At 36.3% G+C, this 21,932-nt stretch overlaps 1 protein-coding gene across 4 annotated transcripts in view; it reads right to left on the bottom strand.

Annotated features, from left to right (window-relative positions):
* Positions 1–21,932, bottom strand: part of PHF14 (PHD finger protein 14) — a 161,511-nt gene that overhangs the window by 26,708 nt on the left and 112,871 nt on the right. For 2 of the 4 annotated variants that reach the window (XM_058800763.1, XM_058800755.1), the window contains one exon: positions 6,991–7,104. The exons of 1 other annotated variant lie outside the window; for it this stretch is intronic. In XM_058800763.1, coding sequence (XP_058656746.1) covers positions 6,991–7,104 — 114 coding nt within the window. Of the gene's footprint in view, positions 1–5,263; positions 5,347–6,990; positions 7,105–21,932 lie in introns of all 4 variants that reach the window. One more of the 4 variants, XM_058800772.1, reaches the window with a different exon arrangement.

Genomic DNA, 21,932 nt, shown 5'->3' with positions numbered 1-21,932 from the left:
TTTTTTCTTACTGTTTATTAATTGCATCTACTTGGAATTGATGATCTCCAGGGTACTTATCAGTGCTTATCAAGACTGATGAATGCATCCCAGATGTTGGAGTCATGTGGAGGGTCCATCCATGCACAGATCTGTGCTGAAACCCTGAATGCTTTCCTGCAGTGAACTTGCAGGCACTCCTGACAACAGAAATGCAGCTGACAGAGTAAATTCCTGGAGTGTCTCTCCTTTCCCCTCCATCACTGCATGAGAAAGACATTCTTATGCTGATGTGTGAGAATGTACAGATGATGGGGTATTGCTTACTGCTCTAGGGGTTTTTAAATTCTTTTCTCTACCCCAAAGGAGGCTTCAGTATCACATTATAACACTTAATGAACTTCAATGTTGTACTTTTCTCTGGGGTTCATGTGTAGACAGGATTTCTGAATTCAATTTTTTGGGTATTGGGGAAAAACCTCACAACAGTTATTTTCTAAATTTTTAGCACGCTTTTAAAATCTCTTTTAGAAATATGGATGTATGTCAGGCAATAAAGGAGAAAACTGCAGGGATTTCAATGGCATCTGCTGTGCTTATTACACAATAGATATTTTAGTCATCTATATATAAAGTATCTTTGTGAAACCCTTTAAAACATGATTTCAAACCAATGAATGCCATTTTCTATTTGCCTTTAATTTCCTCTCAATAGTAAATTCATCAGAGTGTAACAATTAACTAACTTAATTAAGCTAACTTAATTATGTTCTTTCATAGGTCAATATGTAGAGCTACTCAGATTAATAGCAGAGCTTGTAAAGTTAATCTTCTTGTATAATGCAAATGATGCCCACTCATGTATTAAATACCTTCCTGAGTAACAGATGATATAGGACTGAATGTACTTTAAAGAAGGGCAGAGACTGTGAAAAGGTTAAATAAAAAAATGTCTTGGATTTGTGGAAATTTTGAACAGATCTAATTCATTTTTTAAATTAATAATGTTCTTCTAAGAAGAACCCTCATTTCATAAGGCCATTTAACGCTTAAATATACATAAATAAATTTTTACTTCAAAAGCAGAACTGCATGACAGCATTTTCCAGCCATCTTGCGACCTTTATACTTAGTTATTAAGAAGATTACATAAAACAGTCATGTGAAGAGATTAGCAGGAAAATATGAATTCCTAACTCCAGAGCATTTACATGCTTAACTGTATTTCCCAGTTTATTTTATGGAAGAACCACTTCAGTAGTCAAAGGTATTATGTTCCTTTTCTCAGTTCATTATTAATTCACTTTTAATACAGTTAGACTTAAAGGCTCTTTAAGCAAGTGGCTTACAACTTCTGTTCTGAAATATTAATGGGAACTACAGTAACAATAATAATTACTTGTAGAAGCATGAAAAGTAAAATCAAACAAATCTCTTGAGTGCCAAATGATCTGCAAATGTGACTCAACTCCCCTGTTTTGATAAATGAGTCTGATGACTGGAAGACACACACACTATGACAAGAGTTGGATTATGGGCCAAATCACCCACAAGTAATTCTGCAAAGGAACCAAACATCAGTCTTTTCTACAGCGAATCTGACTTAGATCCAGAAAATATTCAAAATGCATTTCAATCCCAGGTCTGTAATCTGCTGCAACTCTTCTGCTGTTACTCAGAGAAAACAAAAAGGAGGAGTGTAATAAACATTATGTAATAAACACCTTCAGAATGTTTACTGTGAAGGAGCATAAAGGAAAAGACCCAGAAGTATGAGAACCACCACTGCTCAGAAGCTTTAAAACCAGAAAGAAGTACTAAGAAATGCACTGGAAGGATCCATCCTATGTCTACCAGGATATGGATGACACAGATGACCCAATATGTTTCCTTCTTTGTTAAAATATGCCAAGGTTTTTTTGTTTTTTTCTTTGTGGTGTTTTGTCTGTTTGCAGATCTCAGTATAGCAGCAGGGTCAGAGTACAAAATCACATTCCAGTATCACTACTGATATAAAGGGGAATTATTTACTTATGATACAAAATAACAAGTAAGTTATCACTTATGATTTTTAATCAGGAAACAGACTGTTAGGTGCATGCAGCATGGACATTTACAAGTATTTTTCATAGTGGGGAAGCTCCTCAGAAGTTAAACAAAAAAAAATAGTGGTCAAGATTAAATATGAGTCCAACTCACCCTATGTCTGTCACTAGTTTTTTTTTTTTAATTAGCAATGGGTCAGAAAGAATGCATTTATAGCAACAACTGTCTGACAAATTTTGTATTAAATGCATTCAAGCCAGCAGCTACACAGAATAGAGGGAATATACGGTTAGGCCAATGAAATTTAGAAAAGAATGCACAGGCTTTTCACAAGTGCAAGCATAACAGCTGTGCATTTATACATACAGATAGAAACACAAATATATTTTATCTAATACATTCTTGTGTTCTTTAATAGTGCAAATAATCTCTCTACTTCTTGATGGTGCTTATTCTTCATGATGATTATTTTCAGAAATGAATTATGCCAGTGATGGAAATTCAGTTATTCAATAGTCTAATAATAGCAGATGGAAAAAATTATCACATGATGATTATTACAAACTTTCCCATGGAATTAGTTTCAATTCAGTCATTTCAGAACATGTTAGATCATACTTTGTTTAAAAAGTAAAAACCTCAGTGTAATAAAATATTGTAAGGATGGACTGGACACACTGATGATGAAATTCATAGCTTTGGGTTAAAAAAAAATTCTTTTTGTACTAACTTGAAATGCAAAAGGGACTGTTTGGGAAAGGTTTCAGCCCAAGATCAAGGAAGGAGGATAAATCAGGAAACAAAAGACAATATCAGCAGCCAATTGTATTAACAGAAATCATGCAACATCTCCTTCCCTCGTATAGGAAATAATGCAGTTAAAACTGAATTATACAATCCTTTTAGGATGCTTGTACCATCCTTACAACTAATGGCAGATGACTTAAGTGTGTGACACGTCTTTTTCTATCAAACAAATCACTATACCTTAGCTGTACATTACTTATGGAAAAATGTCTGGGCTCTATCCAGATAAACTGGAAGCACTGAATGTCTAATAGTTCAGAACCAGGTTAGAGGGTACCTATCTTAATCCTTCCTTAGATAAGAACCACAAAAATTTGCACAGCTTTTATAGTTTGAATCCAGCATCCAAAAAGCACCACAGACGCATCAACTATTCTGGTTCATATGCTATGAAAATATAATTTATATTTTACCCTAAAGTGCTCCATGCTTTATATGTGCCTTTTAAATTTTTTTTTGGTAGGGGCTTGTTGGTTGTTGAATTCACTTTTCTATACAAGAGAAAGGATAGGACAGCTTTTCCTCTGTATCTGTACTGTTCTGCAATGCAGACATTCAGATTCAGAAAGATCAGCTGTTAGCCTCTAGGCTTACACTATTAAAACATGATTAATTAATTTGCCACAGGACTGGCAAAGGAAATTAATACACATAACTCATGTACTTCTATTTTACTTCTAATTAAACAAGAGAATATGCCTCTTATGAGACTCACATTTCAGGGAACTGTCAAAATCAGTATTTTCTTACTTAAATAACAAACCACTGACACCATCATCCCCCATGGACTAAAGGGCTGCTTATGAGAAATGCTATCAAGAAGACAAAGCCCACCCATCTTGCTCTTCAGACACATGAAAAAGGCAAAGTAAAACTACTTCAGCAAGAAATCTCCACTTTCTTCAGCATTTCTGTATATCCATCAGAAACCAATGTAAATGTATGTACCAATACAACTGCCAGATGCAAAGTGAAGCTGACCACAGAAAACAGAATAAGGGTCATGAAAGCTGATACACCAACCTTTCAACTTTATTGAACAATTGCAGTGTTATTCAAGAAAGTGCATTTCTGCATTTAAAACATTTTAAAAGCTTGCATCTTAAATAATCACAACATCCAGAGAATTTCCTTTCATCCATTGATGGTAAAGAATGTGTAGTATCAGAGAAAAAAGGGCATACCAATGTAACAGTGATGTAGTTCTGAATTTTGAAAGTCTTGTGGGAACAAAAATTCTATCCTAAGTATTATTATTGGAGGAAAACTGCTGAATCTATATAAACTCCTTGGAAATTTAACAAAATTACACTGAAATTAGGATGAGACACGTCTCTCCCCTTCCAAATGCACTGAATTCTTCTTTCAACGATACTTTTCAAATCCAGTGCTTAAAATCCCTCTGGAAATATATACAATATTAAATATCAATCACATCCTTATTTTAGGATGGACACTAATTAAAATTATTCAAGCATTCAAATCTATACAACTTAAATTTTACAGAGGCTTGCGCAGCTTTTGGAAAGAGACAATAAACTATCTTTCTAACTTTAAAGTCAGCTGAGTTACTTTATAACACAAAAGGTTTCTGCAAGTGAAATATACTGATAAATACACACACTTTCCTAAATCGCTAACAGATGATTCAGGACACCAATGAAATTCACAGAAAATTCACAACTGATCCAACATAGAATTAAATCTAACTTTGAAGCACCAAAAGTGGCTGGGAAGAAGGACAGCAGTAAGAGGAGTGGATGCCATTCTGTCTTCCTGTTGAGGAGAACTCAATATTTGACCATCATTTCTAATAGGAGAAATGACTAGACAACAAAACAAGACCTCATTTGAGTGATTATATTGCATCCCACAAATAATATCCTACTGATGACACAAGTAACTGAGGGTAAGATTCAGACTGTCGTATCTGAGAGGAAATCAAATTGTAAGCAGGAAATAGAAGTGCTTTATCCAAATTAATGTGGCAGTTCATGGGATTTTCCATACTTTCTCCTACTAGAAGTTATGTGTCCTCACATTTGCAAGCCCAAGACTCTTTTTGAACACCACTCTCTGCAACCTTTTCAAATTTTCTGCACCTTCCTGAAACCCTTTGCTGTTAGCCACCCAGCCTTCTTTACTCTTTTCTCATATTTCTCTATTCCACAGCTGCATTTGAGCTTTTCTTTAACAACTCTCACCCATGCTGATGGTTTGAATTCAGATGAGTCATAAATTACACAAATATATACCAGTCAGTAGTCAATTCCACATATTAACTCATTAAGCAGATATTGAAAGATGTACCAGAAGACTTCAACAAAATTTAAAATAAAAAGCCATTAGCTTAATTCAAGCTCTGCAAACACTTTTTGGACCTCTTTTTTAGGGTGTAATTCACAAATGTTTGTTTATCATGCTCACTTACCCATCAGTAACTTAGATGGTTTGTTTCATGGTGGGTTCTGAATTTGGAAATTCAGCATACTGCTGCTCCCCTCTCAAGGTTCCCTGCAAATCCAACCACAAAACTCTTTCTGACTCGCCTCTCTCTCTTTTGTACAAACTGCAGTAAATATGATTGGAGAAAGTCTCATTCCCTTATAAACCACATGACCCCACATTCAGTAAAACAGCTTCAACATGAACTACTACTGAACTATTTGTAAAATTTGAGGTGTATTTCCATCTTTTGATTCCCTGAAGCTTCCTCTCCCCCACAGCTGAGCTGCTTTTATTCCACAAAACCAAAAACTGTATACTCATCTTCCTCTTAGTCACCTTTTACCAACTAACCATATTTCATTCCTCTTTCTGTAGGACTTTTCCTCTCTTTTTATTTTTAAGCATCCGCTCTGCTCTCAATTTTAATTTCTCCAGTGGAGTGAGGTAAATTGACAAAGCTGTGAACTGAGAGGCAGATTCCACAGCTCTCCACACACAGAGGTCTCTTTGCTACTTAGAAATGCACAAAAAATTATTCCCAAAAGCTGGCACTACTCTGTCCTCAGGACTGCTTATATGTGACAACCTGACTTTTTATCTGGGAATATGCAGTGATATCCCAAAATAAGTGAATCTACTTGGTCTTATTCCAGGAGACACTCTTAAGAATTCTCCTGGCTTCACACTCTGGACCTTCCCTCTTCTTCAGACAAAGTGACAAGACTATCAGAAAAATGAAGATATTTATCTAAAGGCTGCACTAAACTAATAAATGGCATTTTATTTCCTAAGACTAGCACTTCATACTCCTTTCTTCTGAAAATTAAAGTCAAAAGAAGTCTCAGAAAAAACCCAGCAAAGACTCGTCTTTATATACCTGGTACTAGATGTATTTTGAATAGTAATAATACCAACTAAACTGTTTGAATAAGCCAAGATTAAGTGTTAAGGCTACTACAAAGGAAGGACTTACATCTCACAGGAAAGGTTAATTTAGGGATAATAATGGTTCCCTGGGAAGATGATTGCCACCATGAAATGAAGTTATGAGTCTGAATTCCACAGACAACATCTCCTGCAGCTATAGTGTACTATGATTGGGATGCACAGCAGGAACAGAAAACACCCTGAGTCATTGGCTGCCCTACCTTACAAGCACCTTTGCTTACAAAACCAGGAAGTATGAACTTATGACTACATCACTACTACTACTATGACATCACTTTTTGAAACCAAGAGAACAAAGAAAGGCCCAATCTCAGGAAGAGTCTTTCCTTTGCACAAATCAGAAGTAAGACATACTGAAATTTTGTGAAGGATGATAAAAGTTTATATCTACCTACATTCCAATGTACAGATTCTATTTCTCACTCTCCAATGTAATGAAGTTCATTTTGCCAGAATCTAATAGGGCTCCTGTTACTGTCATGGTGTGACAGATAGGAAGGATTTAAAAAAATCCTAATTACTCACAGTAAGAAACAGTATTTAAAAAGTAGCACATATTATGGAATATACTTGTAGGTACCATTAATAATAGTTCTGAGTTTTACCTTGGTCTTGCATGCTGTTTATATGGGAGTATAAGACAGAACTGTAGCTTTAAAAAGTCTCTGCTATTAGTAGTACAACACTAGGCATGAAAAACAGAGGCAAATGTGTATTCCCCACCAGTTAATCTTGGAAAAAAACAGACACAGAATGTCCTACCTCTTCTGGACGTTTCTGTGCCACCGATATCAGCTCTTCAGAGCTACTTCTTGAGGTAGAGGGTACCACGTTACCTGGGGCCTCTGAGACCACCTCATTTGACGGCTCGGAGTCCTGAGGGCAACAGACACAAACAGACCCCTCAGCAGCGTGTTGATGTGGCACGCCAAAAAAATGAGACTTCCCAGAGGAACTGTGCTTTAAGCACAGCGAGAGAAATAAAAAATACTTGAGGTCTGAAATTCTATTCTTTTTATTCTGGGCAATTTCTTACGCCTGAATCAAAAGCACCTGTCATATAATTTCTTTTGAAATAATAATATTTTCTCCATTAGAGAATTTTAAGACTATTAATTAGTTACAGCATTTCAGAATTGCAAAGTTCTGAATAAACATGGTTTTTTACCCATACCTACCCCTGCTCCTGAACCGCACGGAAGGGAATATTACATTTGGTCCACTTATGGCAGATGGATGCTTCTGCAAAACAGCTGGAGCCATGCTAGAAATGCCCCCAACAAATGTATTTTACCAGTCACTGCAAACCACAACCTGGTAAAACTGAAGAAGTTAGTAGAGTTTGCTATCTTTTAGTAAATTTAACATTACAGTAAAATAAAAAAAAAAATTCTTAAGTAATTTACATTCTGTTTTCCAAATTGCCTCAATTTTGCCACACAACATGACTGAATCATTCAAAATAAAAAATTCAAAAAACCCACTTTAATACCTTCACTGCTTCACACAGAGGTTTTGATAACAGCATAGTTTGAGATATTTTAATGCAGAGAAAAAAATCCATTAGTCAGTACAATCTCTACTGTGCTTGTAATGCTCATTACAGAAAGTATTTTAGATGTCATCGCTTAGCAAGCAGAGTATCTGCTTTTGATATATCACCTTCTTTCTACATTCACTAATTGCAAGGAAATCAAGATTATACTTTTGGAAACTGCAAGCTGCAGAGCTCATATTAAGTTTTCAAACATAACAACCTGTAAGAAGTAAATTAAAATTTCATAATGATAATATTCAGCAATTGCAGTTTAGCCCATTGCATAGAAAGGGAAAAAGTGAGCACTGGTCCAACAACCATTATTGAATCACACAGAGAATCACATCTGGTGAGACTAGACACTGTAAAAGAATTAACACATGGAGGGAGTTCCCAAAGACTATAATGTGGAAAAACTACTGTGCTTAAATATTTCTAATAAAGATTTTTTTTACACCTTTCTCCTTGTATCACCTGAGACTTAGAAAAAGGATGCTCTGGACCATTTTGTGCCATGACACTTTAAAATTCAGGTTTGGTATGAGGAAGATGTTTTAGGAAAAAAATAGCTTTTAGTGAAGACTAAAGAATGCCATCAATTAAAATGTTAACAGTGAAGTCCAACTGCCATTGCACTGAACTGTTTTATGGGCATAATGCTGGATCTGTGGAACAAAAGAAAAGAGGAGGTATCTTGGAAGAATATCTGCCAAACAGAGTGAGCTGCAAGAAGAAACATCTCTAGCATTCAAATAATAAAAGTCTGATTTTTCCCATGCTATATATGCAATCAAAAGGAAATTTACAGCATGTTTATCCTGACAGCTCACTGGTTTCCCCGGACTTGTACAGGCAAGCATCTTCTCTCTCAAAGGCCACCTCAGTTTGGTCCCAGTGAACTATGATGTTGAGGATATTTTTTCTTGTTTACCCAATTAGCCATGAGCTCACTCTGAGTATAGAACAGTACTGTTTTCTCCTTGAGAAAGTTAAATCAATGCCACTTATCAGCTCAATATGTTTCCAGAAGCACTTCTGTGCTTCTAACAAAAACAAAAGTAACAAACACATCTGCAGGAAGAAAATTATACACTTGTCTGAATCCGTTGGTTCAGTGATTTTTCTCCTTGAATTCTGCTTGTATTTTGTACCTGAACAAGCTTTTGTTATGCTGCTATTACCTGTGGCCAGATGATGGTGGCAACCATTTTCAGTTACTTGCTTTTTTAAAGTAATAAACAGTGCTTTTCAAAAATTATCTGAGCAACTGCAATTTGGTAAGCTTACATTCCTGTTACATTTCTTTGTCTCAAGAAGTCTATGGATTCTTTTTTACATCAAATCTTGAGCATCTTCCTCTCCAGCAGCTTGGCTATCCTTCTCCTAAGAACCAGCTGGCTAATTTAATACTTCTATTTTTAGAAAGATGGATGGAAACCTAATTTGCTTTATTATTCAGAAACCATTCCAAGCAAATATGCCTCCCTTCCCAATTGCTCTGGTTTTATTCTCTCTTTTCACATTGTTTGTTGGTCAGAGTATGGTGCTAATGATGCCAAGGTCCTGGGCTTGATCCCAGTATGGGCCATTCACTTAAAGAGCTGAACTTGATGATCCTTGTGGATCCCTTCCAATCCAGACTATTCTGCAGTCTAAATATGCATCACAGGCAATCTGTGTTGCTGCGAACTAGTCTGACAACATGTGAAGTGCAGCTTTCAGAAAGAGACATATTCAGTAAGTGGAATGAGATCCTTTCTTGGATCCATGATACCAATGGTACCAATAAAAATGCTGCAAGGTGCAAATGAGAACTTTTACAGAGCTGCTCCCAGGTGTGTTATGAATATGTGGCCAAGTGAGCAACAGTTTTGGTTAGAAATCCTGGTACTTGTATTCTGGCAAGAATACTGCTCTGAAAGAGTATTAGCATCATTTACACTTGGAAAGTTGAGAAACCACTACCACTGACCTGAATCAATATTTTTACCACAGAAGTGTTAAAAGGAAAAATATACTTTAAAAATAATTAAAATTTACTCTCCTGAAATCACTTTATTATTTTTTTCAATGTCCTGCATGATGAAAACAATGACACTATCATTGATCTGTCAGCCTCAGCTGTAGTAGTAATGGACGTGGTGGTTTATGGACATTTAATCACAGTAATTATTTTGGTACATGTCTTTTCTGGTGCTTAAGCTCTTCCCACTTCATTAACTCATTATTACATGTTCTAAACTACACAGGAAAAATCACAAATCTGTATTTTCACGTCAGACAGATCAATACATAGCTTTATAATGGATCAGAGTATTTAGTTATATTAATTAATAAACTATGGGGGAAAGCCATTAAATGGTACTTTCAGCTTCCTTAAAATGTAGAAACACTTTGTGAAAATACAAGTGCATTATAAAAAAAAATTCCAAATTCTCAGTAATAATTTTTTTCCTGAAAAATGCAGATTTTGATCAAAGCTTCTCAGAATAAGAACCTTCTTGGACTTACAAAACCTTGAAGAGGAAATGAAATGTGTAGACATTTTGCTATGTTTATGCAAGAAAGATATCCCTGCTTTTAACAATGACTCTTTTCCTGTGACCTAAATGCTCACGCAGTCTAAGATAACACAACTGCATAGGCTTGATCAATCTCTTTTCTGCAAAAAATTATATTTTAATTACATGTTGACAGAAATACATAACAAATCAGATAGTCTAGTCCTGGGATGGAATCTGCTTACTAGTTTTTTCAGTATTCAGTTCTCTTCTTCCCTTCAGTCCAATTGGTGTATTTACTCTTTGCCTCTACCATACAGGAGCACACATTGTGCCTTCAGTTTTGTGCTTCTCTGTGCAGAAGGAACACTGACACAGTATACTGAAAAATCAATAATGCATACAGAACAGATGTGGATTTCATCTGCAAGCCACATGAAAGTGATAGATTTCAAAGGGAGATGTTTAGGTTTTATGCTATGCTGATGTTGTGGCTTAATTTAACAATTTCACTGTTCTCACATTTTGCTTTTCAAAAACCAGACCTTTAATTCCAGATTGAGACACATATACAGGTATGCACGGTAGATGAAAATAGGATGCAGATATGTATATACAAACATGTGTAGTCTGTATATACATATACAGTCAAAACACACAGTGAACATCATGGTAGCAAAATGCTGTATTTACCAATCCATGTTACTGTCAGCACAGATAGATACTGACTTAACAAAATAGAAACCAACATTGCTTCTTATTGTAAAGAAAATGAAGAGCCAGTGTATATTTTTATATTTTTAAACTATGCATAAAATATTTTCCTAAAAAGCTCAAGAATTTCCATTTGAAATACGATGATGGAAAAATAGTGTCTTAAACAGTGATCACACCAGCCTAACAGCCACTACCTTTTCTGCTAATGCTTCTTTAGAACAAAACTAAAATAGGATTGAAACAAACCCCTTATAGATGATTTCAAGCTGACAGGTTTGAATACATTATGTTAACTCTGCATCGTTTTTCATCTATCATCCTTTACCTTGGTCCAGTTGAGAATTACACAAGTCATAAATAAGCTTTAAACAAGTTTTGAATCAGCCTGGAACTAGTTTTCAAATTAAAGAGCCGTCAGTATATTACATCGTACTGTCATTTTATTACCCCAATCAATTCTGTGTGGCCTGAGGTAGAAAGAAAATGGATGCTGTCTTCATTTGCAGAGGGTTTATCTCTCACACCAGGCTGTGAAAACATGACTGCAGTAATGAATTGGACGCCAAAGTTACTAACAAAGACTTCCAACAGCAACAAAGCAGAAATACTTGTCCCCCTTTAAACTTACAGAAGTGAGGGGGAAAAAAAGGCCTTTCTGAAACATGAAGACAGCTTCTTACAGTTGAAGCACTATGGGATGAAATTAGCACGTTTTTATTGAAGTGCTAAAGTGCTCACAGAGTGTCATTTCCAGCACTGCACAGAAAAAGCCTTCCTGGGTCAGACTCACAGCGTCTCTCCAGCCCAGACCATGGAACACCATTCCAGCAGCAGAGCAACCACTCCTCCTGTTCTTAGTCTCACACCCCGGGGGCATACTTTGAAAGTATTTGCAACATCTTAGCCAGAATTTCAGAAGATCTGCTGCAGACAAGATATCTGCTCCAGAGTTCATAGGTGGCCAAAGCAAATCCCCAGGGAGAAACACAGAGTTCATCTCAATCTCCTCACATGCAAGATCAATCACTTTGCTGTTCCTCAGATTTTACCCTGTGTTAGTTAATGAAGCAAGAATATGGGCTTTAAACTTTTAAGTCATGCTCCACAGTTGTAAAATTTCCCTTTGTCTTTTATTATGCCTTTGTCATTCTCTTCATGCTGCTTTTATTCAACATCTGACAATATCCTCTCTTCTTCTGCCCTCTCCAAAGATAGGAAATTACAAATGCAACCTCTAACATTCGTGTGCTAACCTCCTATGCTGCCCAGTCACAGAGACAACACTGTTGTTATGTCCTTGGCTATTTTTTCTCTCTGGAGAAGGGGATGATGACTTCTATGTTTATACACTGTTAACACAACAAGGTCTCTTTCTCAGCTCACTGTGAAACCACCTCAGTCAAGCAATAAACCTTAAGCTGTCTCTAAAACTTCTGCCTTCTTTTAGAAACAGAAACAAAAGAAAAACCTTTTATAATTATCTGCTTTCCAAATATAGAAATTAAATTACATTCTTTAGCCTCACACTAGTTTTGCTTTTTTCTTCAAACTCCTTTTGCAATATGAAGGACTTAATAAAGGTAAAAGTTTCCATTAAATACCCACCTGTTCCAATTTATTATCCCTTTATCTTCCAATAAACTACAGCACTGACAAAGTATACTTACATCTTTGAAATCTACCCAGCTTTCCAAGTGCAAAAGGTGAATTCCCACTTTAACTTTTGTTTTAAAATAAGCATGCTACTACTGTTAGTGTTTTACTAGAAGTGTTTGATTAAACTATCAAAGGAAACAGGGTCTTCTGTTTTCTCTGGATGCCTTCTTCAAATAGAAAAAAAATTACATATATTTAAAGCTAAAAAGAGCACTCTCAAAAAGTTTTTTTTATCTATTCTTCTAACCTTATCACATGCAAATAGAAACAGAAAACAGAAGAACATTTTACTGTTTGAAGGTATTATCATTCACTGACCTCTGGAACCTGAATTAGTTTCCCCTTTCCAGCTCACATATTTTCTACATTTCCATTACTCAGTGTACTAATCCTACCTCTCGTGGGACTGAATTCTCCACCTTCTCAATCAAAGTCTCCTGGATTATTGTATTTCCTTTTTACTTTCTCACCATTCACTATTTCCCCACATTCAAAAGTTATTCTTTTAGATACCCTTTCAATAGCTGCCTTTTCTGATCCCAGAAGTCTTTGAACTGTATTAAAAATTATCTCTTAAAATGCTGTAATTAATAAAACCACATTAGAACACAAAAAGGGAATTAAACTTCTAATTATAGCCACTCAAAACACTAAACTCATCCTGTGTGTATAAAATAAGGAATACAACTTCTCTGTTATTGCCATGGATTAAAACTACTGACCACAGATATAGCACAGCTTAAACTATTGCCAGAAATTTCTGTATGAACATGTATGTCATCATCAGGAATTTTTAGAATTTCTTTTCTAAAGGAAAAAACTCAATATCTATCTTTTTCTGTGTATGTTTGTTAAATGTCCTATATCCTGCATAGTTTGGTAATTATCTGGTGCACCACAATAACAGATTTTATACTAATATCCTTTTGCAGGATATTAATATATGGCAAGACTGCTGTACTATGCTATTATCAGTGCATGTAAGAGTAATTCAGTACTTTCTCCCTTTCTTTGTCCACACCTCTTCCTTCCTATGCATTGTTCTGCTATATTATTTGTATTGTGAATTAGGTTGCAGGCAGATGCTATAGCCTAAAAAGTTATTTTTGTCCTCATTTTATACTTGACGGAGTTTATAGATATTATTTTATTTAGTTCATAAAGCTTTTAATGACAGTGCACACTTAATTTATTACAGCTGGATCAGGATATTTCATTTTCCCTGTGCCTGTTTGGTACACCTCTGACCTCTGCAATCTTTTTTTCCCCCAACCAAAAAAAAAACCTCCCAAACCCAAACCTCAGGAGCTGCAAAATTAATTCTCAAGCACAGCCCAAGCATCTAGAGCCACAGTAAACGTGGACTCTTGATTTTTCTGCTGCTCTCACACAGGTGATGTGCAGTTCACACACTGTAAGTGTATGTAATATTCATCTGGTACATGTTTACTGGGGTATAACTCTGGGTACATGTTTACTGTGTGGTTGTATGTATGTTAGACAGCATTGCAATTACTGACTTGGACATATTTACAAAACTACATGGGCATTTTACACCCAACATTTAAAACAAGACTTTCTAAACAGCAGATGTACAAGATCATCTGGTCACTCCCAGTGAGCAGTGCTGCAGCTACAATAACTCCATTAGTAAGGCTACATTTGGGGTTGCAATTGTCTCCTTCCTTAAACAAAGGAATTTTATTTTATTTATTTCTTTATTTATTTAATTTTATTCCTTCAGAAATGATCAGGGGCAGATCATACCATCCATTCATATAGTCTCTCTAGAAGAAAGTTTTACCCAGCTGTATTTCTTTTCAAGCCATTTTTAAAATGCTCCAAACTTTCTGTGCTTTTCTATTACTTGAGGTGGTGACAACTTGGGAGTAAGGTACAGAAGAAAACTTACTTTCATCTCTTTGGGTCAAGCTGCACATTTGCACTATTTATGGTCAGAATAGTTTGCTTTAGTCTACTTCAGCAGCTTGGCAGAAAGCATACACAAAATTTGCTCACAATATTTGGCTAATTCTTAACTTGAATGAGAAGACTGAACACTTGAGAAGATCTCTGCTCCAAAAAGCAGCTGCTTTATTCTAACAAAAATAGAATGTAGCTCAAAAAAGGCTTTCTTTCAAGCACACAATCTTCAGATATTATGCATCAGCATGCAGAGTGTGTCTGTCAGATGTTGGAACAAAGCTTTAAATTGTACCATCTAACTTAATTCTCAAGACAGGGTCAGCACATTCATAGGGTTGTGGGGGTTTTTTTTCATCTTAGAGAAGTCCTTTAAGTAATATTTATTTAGCTCCTTACATCTTCATCAGCACTGATTCTTGCTTTTCGACTCCTTGAAGTCCAGATTTTCCCAACATAATGCAAAACAGGGTTACATTAAAATGTGTGATCACCAAAAGAATCACAAAATTGTCAAAGGCTACTTTTTAAATCAAGACTTGTTTTCATCTCTCCCCACTTCCAGAATTTTCTTCCTGTAGCAAGATGAAATAGAAAAATAAAGGGAACAGAATAAAAACGAATAGAAAAGAAAGGGATTGCTCAGTACATCCTTTTTTGCAGTTTAAGTTTATTACATAAGTTTTATAGCTCTCTAAATTAACTCTACATGGGACCCACCTGTTTTTTCAGAGGTTTTCTATAAGCACTCTACACTTCTCCAGGGGAAAGTTCTCAGTGTGTCCTCAAAATCCTCCTTTCCACTTTGCTGCAATCCTATTTCTTAATTCATCCCATTCTCCCCTGAAAGGGTTTCTGTGCATTTTCCAAGTGGAATTTTCTCATTCTTATGAATGTGTGTGTGCTTAGAGCTCTCCTTTTATGCCAAGGGCACTTCTTGTAGTCCCATTGTTTTTGCCTTCATGCTTTTCTCACTCCTGCTCTTTCTGTCCCTCTCTCTTAAAAACTACCATCATTTATTTTCAACTGATAAAGCAGAAAAGCAAAACATTAATTCAAAGCTATATTAACATCTTTAAAAGAATGAATTAAGTATAAAAAGCTTTCTATAAAAATATTTCCTACACAATATTAGAGATCTGTCTAATATCTGAATGTTATGTTATGTCATATATATATCATATATAATATATATGATAATGAAAATATATTATATATATAATATAATAATATAATATCCTTTACGTCCTTTGAGAAGCTTCAAACATATGTCAGCAACACCATTTTGTGGGTGCCCTTGATTTTTTCATTCATGCTAGTCAATAGAATAATGAAAGAAAATTTCCATTTAGCTTTATACTAGTAAACAGAGATACATAGACTTATTAATTAAAGTAGCCAGCTAAAACACTAGGATATTTTATGCTGACACACTGAGCTGCCCTGACAACAGGATGTTTACTAAAAAAGGGAATGAACAGCCCAGTTGACACAGTTTAAGATGTGACATTAATCAGGCATCTTTTGCTGAGCTCATAGGAATTGAAAGGTTACAACTATTGCTGCCGCTTTAAAGTACCCTCATAAAGGCCTGGAAATTCCTCATTCCTCCCTAATTAAGAACACTGCAAATGATACATGGAATGATGAGGCTAAATTCACACAAAATGTCAACTTTACTGCCTCATTCCTAGAAGCATATTTATATTTTCCCAGTGGTGTTTTTTTCCTAGAGATTACTCCTACCAGACAAAAATCCTTTTTTTTCTCATCTGTACTAGAAAACATACAGCAAGTCCCTTACTCTTAAATATGGTTTCCTTATCACTGTAGATCAGATGCTTTCAGTTCAAAGCATACAGTGCTTATACAAATGGACAAATGATGAAATTTGGTATTCTAGCAATAGAGATCTGAGTGTTAATTTTTAGGCTTTTGATCTTGAGACTACTAATACAGATTTCCACAAAATTATCTTATCAAAATAGGAATAAAACCACAATTTTAATAGATGAAACTGAAACACAAATATACCTTTAATACTAGGAAACTGTGGTGTGACAGGAGCAGCTCTTTAGAGCAAAGCAGTTGGTGTTGAGGACCAGCCAGATGCAGAACACATTTCAAAGATACAGCTGGTTTGGTCATGAAGACAGCATGCCCATTAGCAGTCAGAATAGATCCTAGGCTTTAGTGCCCCTTGACAGAAACTCACTTTGCACACTTTAAAACCACTCCATAATATGAAACAAAGCAGAATCACTGGTGGCAACTTGGTAATTCTTTTCAAAAATGCATTTCTGACCTTAACCAAAATAAAATCCATCAAAATCAGCATACCAGAATGTAGGACCATTTAAGCCAGTAATAGGATTTTCCAAAATAACAGGGTATTTTAAATACTAGCTTTATTCAGAGTACAGCAGCGTAACCCTGGATCATCAACAGTCCCTCTTACTCCTCCTCAGATTCACTGGAAACTCTCTGTCCCCACTTTTGTCCATTTTAATTTTTCCCAAGTTAAAGCAAAAGAGAGACAGATATATTTTATGCCTTATTTTCAGACAATGGTTTGACTGCTGTCCTGAATTAACTGGTGAACACATCCCATATCACAGGGAATATCTCAGCTCACTTCCCTCTTCCTCTTCTTAAAAGGGTTCAAAATAATATCCCCAAGGGAGTGCCTAAACCATTTTACTGCTCTTTAGCTGAAGCAGGTTGTTTTGCATGGAGGGATGACTCAGTAGGTAAAATGATTCATTGTCTATTAGCCAGCATATCTATTGTCTTCTGACTATTTTACTATTTTTATTTACAGGAGCTTTTCAGTTGCTGTCTATGCTATACCCAGAAAGCACATGAACAATCACAGGTCAATAGCTCATTCAGTGAGAGAACTATTAACAGATTAATAGACTACAGCTCCCAAATCTCAATCTTTTTGTTTTTTCTCATAATTACCTTTAAATGTTAAGATTCTTGAAGTTATCATTACATGAAAACAAAGATTTTAAAGACATTCAAGAAGTTTCTTACCACCAGCAAGTTACAAAACAAAGTATTTAGAACATCACTGTGTTCTGCAATTCCTGTCTTGTGCAATACATTTAACTAAACAAGCAGTGGAAATATCATGCAGTAGGAAAATGTGGTAGGGAAAATGCATATTCATGTGATACAAAATGTGCTTGTAAATATTAGTACCTCGTATGTATCCTTATTTATTACAATGGACTGGTTACAGATTTAATATTCATTATGCCAATGACTGTATCACTCTGCTGACACCCTTCTATTTCCAAAAATAAGTATGTGATGTGATTACCTCACTCGAAGTACACTTGTGGGTACGTTCCATAGATATGGAGTTATCCTGCTATTTTATCTTCTTTTTGACACTTTTCTTTGGCTATTTATATCACATCTGAAAGGATACCATCTGCCCTTCCCTCTCCATGAGATTAGTAGCTAGAAAAAATTTTGATATCTACAGATTCCAAGGTTTTCCACATATAAAATCTTTTGGTAATGTTTGTCACAGCTGAAATATACTTAAGACTTTTCAAACACGCACAAAGATGTTTCAAACCACTGAACCAGATAATAATTTTCAACAGTTACCAAAGCCACATTTACTAAAACATCTAAGATAAACTTAATTGCTACTAGAATTTAACAATGCTCTATACATTTTAAATGTTTTGTGAAAATCTTTTCAAAAGCCATCTTAAAATTCCATATAATTATTGTGCATTTTCTTGGTAGAACTGATTGTAATGCTCTCGCAGTTATATTCCCACACAATCTATCTGCTGAGCCAATTTTAAGAGGATGGAACTTGTCTGCTACAGAATGCTAAAATCCAAGTGATGAGACACTCCTTTGCAGAGAAAGTGGCTGACACAGCACGAATTGGCAATATCCAGCTGTCTTCTGGGAAATGTGATTAAATGTGGCTACCACTAAGAGAATTTCTGTTTGAGAATGGCAACTGAACCTCACTTCCACTATCTAACACAATGACAAAAACCAAATCTTGGCTGTACTAAAATCCATTACTTACCTAGCACTTAATAAAATGGCACTGTTTTTGGTTTTTCCCTCTCACTTTTCTCTTTCCTTGTTCAATATGATTAGATTTGGCCCAGGCAGCTTTAGCAATTTATACTGATGAGTGACACATTATTTAAAGTGACATATATGGCTACATTTCTTTGAAAGACTTGAAAATAAAATCAACCTTGAGAGTAAACATGAGCACTTAATTGGGTAACTATGATAATGTGTTCAAATCTTATACATAGACCAACAATTAAAGATCTAATTCTTCTTCTGTCATACAGAATATGATTACAGGTGATGTGCTAAAATAATTTGCAAGGTAATAAAGCTGGACTAATGAGGAATTTAAATATATAATTCTTCTTTAATTACATACCTTCTAGTTCTGTGTAAAACATAAGACAAGAAATATATTCCTAGGTTAAGAAATTTATTTCAGAAATCTGTAAGAAACAGAACAGCACTTTGCAACATTAGGGTGCAACAGGATGCCACCAGCCTCCAGACATACCTTTGCACATCAGGAGTCCCTGTTTATGTCATTGCAAAGCACACACCTTGCAATCTCCTGTTGACTGCTTGATTCTTGATGAATATTCAAGAATTACTCACAATGGAAATGTAGGGTTTTTTAATGCTGCTGTCCTGGAAGCCTATCTCATCTAACTCAAGAATTTAATCAGGATCCAAAAGGTTTAAAAATTCAAGTCAGTTACAAGCTTTTTATTCATACTTTTTTTCCAGACATTACCAAATTCAACACATTCTACTAACTAAGTATAACAATTAATTTTCCAAACTGAGTATTAACTGGAAGTAGTGATGATCAATTACAATTTATTGCTAAATTTGTTTATGGCTCCACTGTCAGCATGAAGTCCCTTATTATCAATACCCAAAGAGCTCCTTATTTTAGGAACTCTAGAAGTAGGAAGAGAACTGGATTGACAAAGTAAATCTGAATGTACATCAGTGCTGTAAGCTATGATTCTTGGGAAGCTACCATGAAGCAATTGTGACACATATGTATCTTCCTTTTGTGGCTTCACTTGAAAAGGAATGTAAAATGGAGAAAATTTGCATTAAAAACCGTATTTCCTGTCTTTTACATTTCAATATAGCACCTTCAATATGAAAAATTCATTGTCACAATACTTCCCAATATTGTACATATCTAGAAATCAAATTTCAAAAGCAAGAAAGAGAAAGCCTACAGTTCTGTAAGGTGCAAGTAACCTTGTTTATTTTGCCCTTCCTATACACTACTCCTCTTTCAGCCTTCTCACATTCTTTGAGAATATGCATAGGCGCACACCAAAGAGGATGTATAAAATCTTCCTGTTGTGCTGTGCTGCTCAGAGCTCAAAAACTGCTTTTGTTTTTTATTCTCTCATGCTGTGTTAGCATAAAACCACATTTGGTGGCTTTATTTCAATCATGACACTAGGTGATTTCTGGATTTTTGTCAACTGCAGCTAGCTCCCAGCAGAAATTTCTCACCACTCCGTACTACAGCAACAGGCCACGTAGGCTGTAATTTCATTTTGTCATGGCTTAGGAAGAGTAAGTCACGATTCAGCAGCAGAGCTATTACCCAGATAAACCATAACTGTAAGCAGATTTTCTTAGAAGCATAACCTAAAGAAGGTGCAGAGTAGCAGCAGCATTTTGAACAGCTGCCCATGAAGAGATTTTGCTTCCTTATTCACTGCCTTAGAGTAAGTAATATTTATTATACATAAACTAGAGCTTTAGTAAATTAAATATTAGATTGTGTATGTTTAGATTACATGCATTAAAAATGTACAACCTCTATACTGTTTATGATTTGTTTCCAGTATTATATTAATCAGGTACCTCTTAAATGTTCCACTGGCAATTGGACTTGGGTGTGTATTTAACCAAAGCAATAATTAATAAATGAGTTTGTTTCTAATTTCAGCCATCCAGCTTTTTACTTCAGTAACGTATTTTTCATCACAACAAAGCAAAATGATCAAGACAACTTTTGAAAAGTAGGACTACTTCAGTCATAATTTGATTTATGTAATACAAAGCCTCATAAAAATAAATCTGCTTCATTTTTGTATTGTGTTTGTGTGACAAGGTTTTGGCAGCAGAGCAGGGGGCTGCAGGAGTGGCTTCTGTGAGAAGCTGCCAGAAGCTTCTCCTTCATCTGATGGAGCCAACGCCACCTGGTTCCAAGAGGGACCCACTGCTGGGCAAGGCTGGGCCCATCAGCAACATGGATAATGTACTCAAGGATAATGTACTTCAGAAGCAGGAAAAACCTGCACAACAGCACCTGGAGAAAGGGGTGAGAAGAACAGCTCTGCAGACACCAAAGTCAGAGTAGAAGGAGGGGCAGGATGTGCTCCAGGTGCCAGAGCTGGATTCTCCTGCAGTCCATGGTGCAGCCCATGGTGAGGCAGCTGTGTCCCTGCAGCCCAGGGAGGGTCACAGGGATGCAGAGATCCACCCACAGCCCAGGGAGGGTCACGGGGATGCAGAGATCCATCCACAGCCCAGGGAGGGTCACAGGGATGCAGAGATCCACCCACAGCCCATGGAGGGTCACAGGGATGCAGAGATCCACCCACAGCATGCAGAGATCCACCCACAGCCCATGGAGGGTCACGGGGATGCAGAGATCCATCCACAGCATGCAGAGATCCACCCACAGCCCATGGAGGGTCACGGGGATGCAGAGATCCATCCACAGCCCAGGGAGGGTCACAGGGATGCAGAGATCCACCCAAAGCCCATGGAGGAGCCCCACACGAGAGCAGGTGGATGCCCAAGGAAGGCTGTGATCCTGTGGGAAGCCTGGGCTGGATCAGGCTCCTGGCAGGAGCTGTGTCCCCATGGAGAGAGGAGCCCACTCTGGAGCAGGTGTGCTGGCAGGACTTAGGAACCCACTGGAACAGTCTGATCCTGAAGGACTGCACCCTGTGGAGAGGGACACAAGCTGGATGGAGCAGCTTGTCAAGAACTACTGCTCTCACACTAAGACGAAGAACACTGTGCAAATGTTCAGCTTTGGAGAAAACTCTGTATTGCTGGGTTGTTTATGAAAAAGAGCAAATAAAGGTAAGCAGCAAGGGATTTGTTCCTTCTTCTGCATAACAAAAAATAGAGGGAAGAAAACAAACTTGTAAATGAAAAAAACATTTTGGACCAAGTCCCATTAAAATGGCTCTCTTCTTTTTCTTTTTTTTTTGTTGTTGTTTTTTACAAAAAAGTGTAATTTAAAACTGCAGTGCATATTTAAATCTCAATTTTCTACAAACATACCACAGGGAAAA

This window comes from Ammospiza caudacuta, chromosome 1 (assembly GCF_027887145.1).
Source record: "Ammospiza caudacuta isolate bAmmCau1 chromosome 1, bAmmCau1.pri, whole genome shotgun sequence".
Lineage (NCBI taxonomy): Eukaryota > Metazoa > Chordata > Aves > Passeriformes > Passerellidae > Ammospiza > Ammospiza caudacuta.
The sequence above is the reverse complement of the archived record's forward strand: the minus strand, read 5'-3'. Positions and strand labels throughout refer to the sequence as shown.